The sequence below is a fragment of the Maylandia zebra genome, linkage group LG20 (assembly GCF_041146795.1).
Source record: "Maylandia zebra isolate NMK-2024a linkage group LG20, Mzebra_GT3a, whole genome shotgun sequence".
Lineage (NCBI taxonomy): Eukaryota > Metazoa > Chordata > Actinopteri > Cichliformes > Cichlidae > Maylandia > Maylandia zebra.
In genome coordinates this window covers 37,651,354-37,663,862 of record NC_135186.1, presented here as the reverse complement: position 1 = coordinate 37,663,862, position 12,509 = coordinate 37,651,354, and the positions used below count along the sequence as shown (strand labels likewise).

The 12,509-nt window shown below is 47.2% G+C and overlaps 1 protein-coding gene across 1 annotated transcript in view; it reads left to right on the top strand.

Moving 5' to 3' along the window:
- The first annotated feature begins 293 nt into the window (after positions 1–293).
- The window catches only part of dnmt3bb.1 (DNA (cytosine-5-)-methyltransferase 3 beta, duplicate b.1), a 42,176-nt gene continuing 29,960 nt past the window's right edge, over positions 294–12,509 (top strand). The window contains exons 1-2 of the mRNA XM_012923683.4: positions 294–1,031; positions 12,071–12,176. Coding sequence (XP_012779137.2) covers positions 1,024–1,031; positions 12,071–12,176 — 114 coding nt within the window. The 5' untranslated portion in view covers positions 294–1,023. The remainder of the gene's footprint in view (positions 1,032–12,070; positions 12,177–12,509) is intronic.

Genomic DNA, 12,509 nt, shown 5'->3' with positions numbered 1-12,509 from the left:
TTTCTCATTCCCGTGGTAGCTACTCGGTGCTTGCTTGGAAGTTTAGGGGTTTTCTTCCCACGCACAGCGGACACTAATGTTTTTGTCACTTTTTATGGAATCAAAGTCAAAGTAAGGTCAGTACTTCCACGCTTTAAACGCTGCACGCTCATACTCTCTCTGCACTCGATATATGATCCATTGTTGATCTGCACACAGCTGTTGTCACGAACTTCGCACTCGCTTACGTCACTGTCGTGAGACATTCTTGCAAAAAAATCACGGTTTTAGTAACGCAGTAACGCAGCGTTCCTACAGGAAAGTAACGGTAATCTAATTACCGTTTTTGCAATAGTAATCCCTTATTTTACTCGTTACTTGAAAAAAGTAATCGAATTACAGTAACACGTTACTGCCCATCTCTGCTGATTCGAATCGTGGATCGAATCGATTCTAGAAATCAGTGAGGCCCAGCACTAATTCATGGCACATCTGGCTCGTCTTGTCCCGTCAGGGGGCAGTAAAGCCTGCGCTGTGGTGGAAACAGTGATGATGTTTTTTAATCTTTGAGCGATAGGCTGAGATCATGACAGAGAAAATCCATGAAACTCCTTGAAGATTGACTCAGTGCCACAGACAATGTGGTAAAGCGAGGCTGACTAAGAACACACTCTGAGAGAGAGAAGCGTGTCGGTAATTATTGTGGCTCAATAATAGTTCCTGCTCTCACTTTTACCTCGCGGACAGAAAATGGGAGTTAACCATTTCACCTGGGAAAGACCTGATCACTCCGAGCCACCAATCAGCTTCCACCTCCGCCTGCACCCCGCCCAAGAGAGAGAGGGAGCGAGAGAGCGAGAGAGAGCGAGAGCTGATGCGCAGCAGCATGCTTCCACATCGTGAACACCTCCTGCTGCCTGAGGATTAGAGCTCACACTCCAATCTGCGCTCAACTTCAGCGGCTGTGAAAACCTCGTTCGGACTCGGACTCGGCACCAGAGTGTTTCCTCCCAAGTTCCCGCTGTGCAAGAAGCAGACGCGTGCATGGTTATGTAAGTATTTTCCCGGGGAGGGCGCGGGGTGTTCGTCCCTCCAGGACTTACCGAGAGAGTTAGGAACGAGAAAGAATGCGACGTCGCCGGGCAGAGTGCGCCTCGCTGCAGCTCTGAGCTCCACATGTGCGCACAGCTGCGCGCACATGTGGAGCTGAGGGAGCAGAGCGCGATCTGAGGCTCTCCGAGGAGCTTCTCCGTGTCTGCGGCGGAACGTAACTCCGTTAAAACAGTTTTAGTTAGCGCGTAATACACGTGTAATAACAGCCTGGCTGTTCCGGTCAGTGAGTGCACAGCGGAGTGCGCGGGGACGGAAGGTCAGCGGGTTTTTCTTCTCTCGGTGGTTTGTGCGCTGTGAACGCGCGCACGGTGAGTTTACCTTCTGTGCGCCTGACAGTCCTGCTGTCATGGCAAGTATGAACACATGTGCGGCACACAAGTGAAAGTACTGATATGAGCACGCGAGGAGACTTTAAAGAGAAACGGCTGAGGGGAGAAATCTGCGGGGGGGTCACCGGCGGGGGCGCACGGAGCCCTCGTGCTCCAAAAACACACTAGCACGGAGCAAACATGGTGGACGTGTGTTAAAAATGTCCCAAACCAGGGGCGGATCTAGAAAAAGGTGGAAATCAATGCTGCTTCCTGTAATGTGTCATTCATGTGGTTAAAATACAGCAAGTACACACATGTTTCATATAAACACACTCTGTAATGTTCGGATTGGCTTCAGCCCACAAAATCAAACGTTACAGTTACACAAAACGTGAATTTAGATTTGATGCACTGTACGGCAAACACAACAAATAAGCATGTGGCCCAACGTGATCAGCTACAAACACAAGTCTAACTAAAGTCTCACACTGTTAATATTTTATTAGGAACAATCAAACTGTTTCATGCTTAAATTTACACAAAACGTCAGAAATCCGTCAAACCGAATTTTTCACGACGTATTGCGTTCACGCTCTGGGCTCCAGCTGTTTTCATAAACTGTTTGCCTCACTTTATTTGGGGTCAGTCTTTTCAGTTAATTTACAGTTTCTCTCGCACTGACACACTGTGCTGTCAGACAAAGGAAAAGTTACATTGTTACTGTAACAAACATATTTAATCCTTTTTATAACTTGAAATGCAAATAAAACTTGTACATTTTAAAAAACTTTTGCAAACAACAAAGTTATCAATCAGGTGTTCTGCATCAAATAAGATGCCACACATATTATTTGCGCCTCTCCAAAAAATAGTTTCTGTCCACTGTAAGAGCGAGGGGCACATCACAGCCTGATACCTGCAGGCCTGACAGCAGCAGGTGTCAGGCCTGCAGTGTCCACAGGTGTGGTGTCCACAGGTGTCCACCTGTTTCACACCTGCACACAGCGTTTACACTGCAGCCTGCCTTTGGTGGCAGCTGTAGAATTTTTGTGGTGGGTTGGGTACGACGTCTGTTCCTGAGATTACCAAGATTAGGAGGTTCCCATGACATCATCCACATCCTAAAGGTGAAAAAGTGTCTGAAACTGAAGGTTGAGAGTGGCCTGAGCTTCAGGCTCACAGGGATTACCCAGCATGCACTGAGCTCATTGCTAGAAACCGTGTTTAATATGAAGATCCATCATGGAACAGGAGGAATATGACTGGAAATGAGAAGAAGAAGAAGAGCAGGCCACCTTAGCTCGGCTCCATACAGAACTGCAGCGATTTGTTATATTTTAAGCAGATTTGATAAATGCGATCTCTGTGGTTTGAAATCAGTGTTCTCATAGTTCAAAATGAGTTTCACACTGAGACTGAGGTTCTGGGGAATTCTGACCTGCAGCTTCTTTGTGACTCAGCGTGGTCAGAAAAATGATAAGACAGTGACTCACTCTGCAAAGGGTTTATTCTGGATATCACATCATTTGTTTACAGATCATTCATAAATATGCAGTTAATAATTCCTCAAATATTTCCCCCAAAAACATCCAGCAAATTTAATCTGTTAATAAATGCCAGAAAACGAGAGCTGTTCAGTCTCTCTCACCTTAAACAAATAAACCTTTTACTTCCTTGTGTGAGCTGGAGTCGTACAAGAACCCAGCCAAGCAACATTTGCATAAGCACATCTGGCACATCTGGCAGTGGGACAGAAAACCTGCAGACAGACTTGATGTGTCATCTGAGGCATGGTGACTTTTATTTTCAACAAATGAAGTGTGAGCATAAACCATAGACTGTATACAAAAGATGGACGTGGTTGCCAAGGTGTCACCATCAGTTTGTGAACATTTTAGGCCGTCTGCGTTTTGGAGGCACAGGACGTGGTTAGCTTGGTGATCAGGCGGGAGTGTCACACAGATGCAGGCCACCCAGATTTTTCTGTGGAACTCCAAAGAATTCCATGTTTTTATAGAGCAAATAGAAAATATTCTCTAATCGTTTGAATTTACTTTTCCTTTTAATAACATTTTTTATGATAAAAAACGTGGATTTCTCTGCGTGCGGAAGTCGGCATCGGCAGACACAGAAGCCGCCACGAAATATCCCGAGACCTTCAGGAGAGTCCCGTCGTAAGATGATGCTGAAATGATATTTAAGTGTTTTAGGAAGCCCATCGGAGCGGGCACGCTCCCATTTGTGTAACTATTTTTAAATTCCAGTAGAATTACAAAGACGTAACCTAGCGCAATCATATTTGGTTTTTTGCTTATGAAACCAGAGGAGTCGTACTTGCATAACATGCGTTCAGCTTGTCCGCGGTCACAGTTTCCTTCCACAAATGGCTTCTTGCAAAAATCGGGTAAAAAGCGCTGGCAAGAACAAAAACATTATAATCCAGAAACATGCGATCAGTTATTCATAGCACTTCCTATGTTGGAATAAACGTCAGCGCGAACTATCGCACATTACCTGCAAAAACCAAAAGTGACGTCATTTTTCGTGGAAACGTAGTTTTTTCATTACAGGGCCTTAAAAGCTGGTTTCCTGTTTGACTTTGTGCCGCTCTGTGTAGTTCCTGAGACGCTCCGAACTCAAACTGCACTGTTGGAAATCATTTATTTTAATGCTGTTTTTTTGCAAATTGTGCACAATAATATTTATTTTCAATTTTCCTGCTCGTCAGCAATATTAAAATAAAATCCCAGAATTTCACCAACATGGAAAAACTTTGATCAAAATGCTCCAACAGTACAAACACAGTCCAGAGGTTCAGCTCATTGACTCCAGTTAACTGAGGTGAAGGCTAGCGCACAGCTAGCAGCTACAGCTCCCTGTGTCACCCTGCACGTGTCGGTGAGAGAAGCCACGCCCCCAACCATGCAAACTTGAATCCAGGTGAATTATAAAAACATGTGCGCAGGTGTTATAGAGGAGGAAAGAATCCAGCAGTTTGTGTATCAGGTTGTAAACATGTTTGTTTCTGCTGTTTTAACATGTGACTCGCCGCAGCCTCTGCTGGACACTCGTGGAACTGCAGGTTTTGGTGCTTCAGCTGCATGAAGCTCAGTGCTAGAAAGATAAACAGTCCTGCAGCTCAAGCGTGAAACATTCACCTCTGACAGCAGAGCAAAGGCGCCGTCACTGTGAAGCTCGCCTCCTCATTTCCTGTCACGTGTCTGCTGCTCCAGCGACGGATGTTCGCCCTGAACCCAGTCTCTAATAATGAGGTCAGTGTGTGTTTATCACCCTCGCCGCTGCGTCCGGCGTCTGCTGATCGCCACAGTCCCGTGTAGCATGGTGTTCTCCACCTGAGGCAGGACTCTGATGTACAGACGATGTCTGCACATTGTCTTTCTCATGAGAGGAGGCGTTCCCTTCAGAAAAGGCCCACAGTAAAAGTCCACTGTGACCTTTACAGGTGTTTATCACATAAATGTGCCCTTGGGGCTGATAATGTAAAGGGTCCATATTTCCACCATTTCTCTCACTCAGTATCAGCAGAAATGTAAAGCCAGGATCATCAGAGCCGGAAAAGGTTGGATTGGTGCTTTCTTATCCGATAAGGAGCGATATCTGGAGATTGAAGCTCTGGAAAGCTCAGTCTTAGAAATCTTGGTTTTGTTGAAGTTTCTCTAAGTGTTCGGTGCATCTAAGCTAAGTTAAAGCACAGGTTTCACTCTGTGGCTGCTGCAGCAAGAAGCACTGAAGCTTTGGCTCGTCCACAGTCGAGCGCCGTGCATGATCGACATGTGCATGCGTGGATAGCAGAGGCTCAGAGCGCTCCGTTTTCAGAGTCTGGGGTTTTGATGTTAAACATCGAGCCGTTTATTTGTAGCTCGATGTTCTGACAGAAGAGCTGCAGTTCTGTGAGGAGTCCTGGTGTACAGTTGAAAGTGGGAGCTCGTGGCAGTTTGTGTTCTTCGTGGCTCTGCTGGAGGAGCCGCATACCTTCGTTCTGTACAATAGGAGCCGAAGCACACAATGTATGAAGTCTAAAGGCTCCATCTGAGCTGGAAGGGGCCATAAAGTACATGACAGATGAGGAATGCTGCCCCCAAAGAGTTAGAGAGAGACCCTGAGGAGCTGACCCCTCCCACACACACACACACACACACACACACACACACACACACACACACACACACACACACACACACACTCTTTGGGAGTGAACAATCCCCTCTTGCAATGCGCTCCTTAATCTGCAGCCACCAGACACAACTTTGATGTGAAGCCCCCCCCTCTTGTCCCTTTCGCTGGGCCCCTCACGCTGCCCTCCGTCCTTCCTCAGCTCCTCGGATTCTTTCTCACTTCCCTCTGTTTCTGTTTCTCGGAGCTCAAACACACGGCCTGGAAAACGTTAAAGATATGCAGCGAGGGCGAAGCAGGAAGGGAGCTAACGCAGCCGTGGTTACGTGTAGTTTTAGACGGAGAATCGGTCAGCAGGTGCAGAAACGTTACCGCCTCCAGTGTTAACCAGGAGTGGTCTGTTCTCCCACAGACAGCATGAACGATGCCTTACACCTGCTTCAACATCCACCAGGGGGCGAAACCTGGTGGATGAAAGTGGTCCCAGCTCCATCCAGGCAAATATAACCTCTGTCTCTCTTCCACAGCATGTCTTTATCCTGTCTTCCTCCCCCCGCCCCTCCCTGAGCCTGACCCGGAGGTTTCTTCCTATTAAAAGGGGTTTTTTCCTTCCCACTGTCGCCAAAGTGCTGCTCATAGGGGGTCATATGACTGTTGGGTTTCTCTGTATGTGTTATTGTAGGATCTACCCTAAAGCGCCTTGAGGCGACTGTTGTTGTGATTTGTATAAATAAAATGTTGAAGCGTGTCTGAGGTTCTCGTCCAGCCTGTTGGCTTCAGCTGCCGGCCTCTGTGGCGATGGCAGCTTTGGGTTTCAGTCATGTGCATTTCTCACGTCGCTGTCGTCTCCCGTGTGCTGTAGAAACATAGTAACTCTGAGAAGTTGAGCCGTTTGTTCTGTTTCTCTGTGGGAGTTTCCATCATGTAAAATTTGCATAGCTTTAGTCTTTGTGGTGACAGATTCTCCCCCTGTGCGGTTCTGGTGTCGTGTAGGCAGCAGGAGACAGTGTTATTTTGTACGTCACCGCTGATGACGGCCGTGATGCCGAGCGCCGTCGCCGAGCACGGCTTATAGTGCTGTTACTATAAGCAGTGCTATATACTGTTGTTGGGTCTTTGTGCCACAGCATGAGGTGAAGATGCAGAGAGCCGAGGCCAGAAACTAAAATCGTTAAATGAGAGAACGACACCTATGAGGTGGAGTGTTTCTCCTGCTTCTGATGAGCTTAATTGGACACATCAGCAGCAGAAACTAATCCAGGTCTGACGGCTGGCTGACCCCCCTCACCGCCTTCCACCCGTCAGATTCACTCTTTCCAAACATGTCTGCTCCTCACAGCGAGCGCGACCATTTCACCCTCTCGTCAGACCTCGTTTTCTTCAGGCACCTGTTGGGTTTCACAGTGGGTGAAAGGTTGAAAGCGTGGGGACTCGGAGCAGTGCGCTGTTTAGTGTCTGAACTCTTTCACCTCTCCGGAGGGGGAGTTCCTCACCCAGGACTTCCTGCTGCCTGCCAGCCATATAAGTGTGTGTGTGTTTGTGTGTGTGGGCGTAATTACTCACGTTGTGGGGCCACAAATCTATCCCAACAGTCACATTGTGGTTTCCTCCTTCCTCCTGGGGATAAAGCTGATTCTAGCATAAAACCATTGGATCTGAAGTTTAGAGACAGGCTTTTAGGGCCTGTTTGGATCTTTTGTCTGCAGGTGTGCATGCAGGCGTGAGGCTTGAGCGGCCACAAACTGAGTTAGCTCGTGCTTTCGTTCCAGACCAAACTAACAGGATGTGTCCGTCCACCGAGACGGGAAACTCGAACAGGAAACTAAGAAAGCTTCAGTGCAGCTGACAGGAACGTTGGGCTTTCAGCAGAGCAGCAGGGCTGTAGATCCTACCTGTCACCTCACTTGGTTAACGAGAAAACAAACTAAAAAAACTTAAATGACCCTTGACCCCTGAGCGCAGCCCTGAAAGGCGGGTCCTTGTTTGCATCGACTGATTGTTGATCCACTCTCCAACACTTGAATTCAGAGCTTCCACGATGGCGGCATGCCGGTGGATTTCCTCGCCTACCGCCCCCCTGTTTATTTTCAGCCACTGAATTTTAGCGACAGTCATTGGTGGATCCAGTCTCCTCATGATGGAAAACAGTTGATGTGTTTGAGTGTGCAGGAAGCACCTGGCAGAGTCATGCAGGTGGTTGTTTTATGGTTCAAAGCATGTGAGAGTGCACGATCCCGAATGTGCACACAGCACAGAGGATGCATGTGCGTTTGTGTAGCTCCTACACTCAGTTTGACCCCAGTGTGCACACAGTTTATTGCAACATGAGGAAACTTCACCTCATTTAACGCTCTTTCATTCGCTGTTGTGAAGCGATTACAAGTCTGCTGAGTAGAGATGGGAATTTATACGAATTGAGTGATTTTGATTCCATAATCTGCATGTTGTGGATTAGTGCTGGGCGACATGACCACATATATCTACCGTGTGGACGACAGAAAAGTGTCTATCGTGCCATTTGTCTTCTATCGTTTCTAACCTAATTTTATAAACTATTACATAAAATATATCATCAAATAGCCTGTGGCAAATGTATTAGTGTTGTCTTGTCACTATGCATTCTCTAACTTTATGCAAGAGAAAATAAAGTATTAAAAAAAATGAAGAAACGCCGTCTTGTGGTTTTGCGACATGGTGCTGCTTTACGTGCTTCATGCCCGGACATGCACCAGGCAGAGACGGCTGCACAGGCAGCCCAAGAAGAAGCACTTTTACCAAAACGGGGTACGTCTGTGATTTGGTTACTTGTTGGGTTCAACAACACCAACACGGAGCAGAAGACACCCATTTGTAAGCTATGCTATAAAACTATTCCTGCGCCCGATGGCAACACAACAAATCTCTTGTATCACCTACAGAAGGCCCACGAAGAAGAATCCAGAGAATCCGAGCTAAACCAAGCTGTGGAACGACGGGAGCAAGTTGGGAAAGAAAAATTATACCAGCTGAAGATGCAGCAGCCTTTCACACGAGGCCCGTATGAGAAAACGTCCCAGCGCCATAAACAAATCACAGGCGCCGTCTCGCGTTGCATTTGTAAAGGCATGGCCCTGTTTATGTAGTTGAGAAGGACGGCTTTCGTGACCTCGTCAAAGTCCTTGATCCGAGGTACGTTATGCCCGGTCGTAAGCACTTCAGTAAAGTCGAGTTGCCTCGCTTATACGAAGCATGGCGGCCAAAGTAGAGCAGGATGTTTGCAGTGTCGTGCATTAAGCCTTGGCTGCTGACCTGTGGACGAGCAGAGATACGCAGCCCTGCATGAGCGTAACCATCCGCTTCATTAACGAAGACGCCGCGCTCGCTGTTGACAGACTGCGGACTTCCCACATGACCACACTGGAGTCATGTTAGCCCAAGGTATGAGTCTGCCGTCGCTACGTATTTACCGTGCATAAAGTACATTATGTGCGTATATACGTGCACGTAGTACTAGTATACATACACACATTAGTTTTACTAGCATATATGATATGCATGTTAGTAAAACAAATATTTTGGGCAGAAAACCTTGAAACTGTTGTGCACTTTAAAAAGTTCATTTTAAATGTATGATTTTGAAAATAAAGAAGGCCACAGCTGTTTTCCTTTGATGCGTTTATATTGCTGCACTAAAATGCACGTTTCTCATTTGTGACAGTTCCTTTAAACCTTCAAAATAAAGTTGGAGAAAAGTGAGCAATGACATCTGTCACACTTTTCAGAGAATAAGTGGAAACATTGCGGTATATCGTGATATATATCGTTATCGTGATATAAAATAATTCATATCGTGATAAATATTTTTCCATATCGCCCAGCACTACTGTGGATCAAATGTTTGTGTGTGCTGGAGGTGTTTCCCCTTGGCGTTGGGGCGTTTTCTTCAAAGTGATGCGGTACATTACTTAATTACACTCAGGAGAAATCAGTTTGTTGCACTACTCGCCGGAAGTTAAACGACCTGAAACACATAATCACCATTTAACAGGTGACACACAGCGACACGTGCTAATGACGGCATCTTAGTATGTAGGTATGAACACAAATTCGACGGCACAACGAGACATTAAAGCAGTCGCCATGATGATTCTACTTTAAAAACACGGACAGGTACAAACACAGCCCGACTCTCACAGCTGGGGTCAGCTTTCACGCTACATTCGTGGCTAGCTTAGCGTTAGCATGCTGTCTGGCTAGCTTAGCCTTTAGGATGTATTCTGTGCAGAGCTGAAGCATAATGCATTTGTTTGTGTCCTGGATGCAGTGTCCGCTTTACCATTGCGCGCCCATCCTTTTGTGCAGCAAAGTCCAGTGTCACCTAAAGAAGGATTATTTTGAGTTGTGAATCATGCAAAGCTGCTGTAGTCCAAAAAGAGACGAGCTGGAACTGAGCAGAAAGAGAAGATCACCTTAATCATCCTGCGACCGTTCAGTACCCAGAGACTGACCTTTAACCTCGCTGAAATCCTAACCTACACACACGTCTGTGGTGTAAACACACACACACACAATAAAATGAGTATTTAGGTTGACCAGCATGAGGCTCAGGAGAATGCAGAGTCATATGGTGTGTGCCTAACACACACACACACACACACACACACACACACACACACACACACACACACTGATAGGTTTGTGTGTTTGCGTCAGGCTTTTTTGGGTCAGATCAGTCCCACAGAGCAGCGAGGTGTGAACTCTTGGAGAACAGGCAGTGCTTTTATTTGCAGTGATAAATTAGTCCAATAGTCAATGCAAATATGCAATCAATCAATCAATTTATTTATAAGCACATTTAAAAACAACACAGATTGATTAAAGTGCTGCATGCAGTAAAAAGTAGAACAAACACACAGAGAATGAAACTCAGTCACAAAAGCTAAAGAGTAAAAATGTGTTTCCGACGTGTTTCAAAAATGTCGAGTGTTGGAGAGACGATGACCAGGCTGTTCCAAGTTTGTGCGCAGCAATCACAAAGGCCCGCTCTCCTCTGCGTTTGTCCTGTGGTGCTACGACGTCCTGCGATGTTCCCAGCAATGACCCGCGCTCGTGAAATCCCACAGCAGGCAAGCAGTCAGTCTGTCCGCTCTCACGTCACAACTATCGGGCTTGGCAAAATATTCTAGCGCTGACGTCACCTGACTCCGCTGTTAAACAGCTCTGATGATTGCAAACAGCTGGAAACAGCTTCAGATGCCCTTCAGCACCTGACTTCCGGAGCAACTTCCATAAACAACCCCAGAAATGGAGAGGGAGAAAAAACCCGCAGGCAGGTCGGGGAGCGTCCGATCGTGTCACGTCTTTACTTTGGCTTCTATTATTTTCTGTTTCATCCATTTCTTCCTTCTTTCCTTCCTTCTGTCTTTCCTTTGCTCCCTCATCCAGCTTCCGTGTGCTGTTCGGTCGTTCGTTTCCTTCGATGCTTTGATCCGTTCTCACTGTGACTTTATTTGCTCTTCTTTCCTCCTGATTGTTCTCACAGATTCGTGTTTGTGCTCTGCCTCTGTCGTCATGCTCAGCCGCAGTAATGCCCCATCGACGCACTTCTCCTTCTTCTTCACGCCGTTTGCGTCGAACGCACTCTGAAGCGCGGCCGTGAACATTTCGAGCTCCGCTTCCGAACAAACTCTGAGTGAAACTGACGATCATCATCAGCTGTGTCATTAAAGCAGCACTTCAGCGTTAGGAAGGAAGTCTGGAGTATCCGAGGAATTTCATCCGAGGCCACAGCGGCGATTGTTGATTGTTCAGCTGCGCATCCTCTCTGCAGAGGCCCAGGATGTGGAATGGGCGTGTAGGTCGCAGCTTTATGTTAAACATCCTTTCTTATTTTCTGTCTTTAACCTAAAGCAGTGATTAGGTCGTCCTGTCGAGTCTGTCGGCTGCCTCTCCAGAGAGGCCGAGGCACTCCGCCTGCACCGTCAGGCAGCCGCTAGTTTTCGTGTCTCTCTCAGCCTATCAGAACCTGGACGTATCTCCACCTGACGGAGAGTTTGAGATCCTCTCCGAACGACGACGAGGTAACCGGTGACCGGTTCGGCCTGGAGGGAAGACTTGAGCTTGTTGTATTTCAGAATGGAATTTCAAAATAAGAGTGAGGAGATCGTTTAATTAACTCGATCGCTGGAGGTGTGATCTCTCTCTGATGGATTAAAACTAAAGATAGACCCACACCTGTGCAGCCCAGCACTACCTGTGACAGGGGGAGGGGCTAAAATAGCTCGCCTCAGAGGCGGTTTAACTGGTTGAAGCTGAAAACCATGTGTTTCACACAAACGCTTTTTTCTATCTAACATTCACACGTAGTAGCGCAGACTGGGGATCAAACCTCCAACCTCACGATCAGTAGGTGACTTGCTCCACCCCTAACTCCTCTGGTAAAGTCTCAGTGAACTCCAGCTGTAAGTCCAGCTGCCCGAGGACCCGAGGAAGAAGAGCGTTATTCCGAGCAGACGTGACGCTGACGGAAACTGTCTCACGTTTTTGTCCTGCAGGTTTGAGAAGGAGTCAGCACAGACACGGGAATCCAGCGCCACCGCCATGCCTTCCAACAAATACTCTGCTGCTATCATGGAGAAGAGCAACAACATGACGGCCACAGTGAGTCTCACACACACACACACACACACACACACACACACACACACACACACACACACACGCACACACACAGTCATGGCCACTCCCCCAGCTGCTGCCTGAGCCAGCTGTGGGTTTAAAGGAGAGTGTGTATCGCTGCCAAGGCAGATGCCCGGGCAGGACCGCCAGCATGTTACATGAGTCTAATTGAGAATGCACGTCAGCAGAGAGGCTGCATGCAGTGCCACACACACACACACACACACACACACACACACACACACACACACACACACACACACACACACACACACACACAGCTGAGGCGGAAACCAGAAATGTTTGGGAGACGGA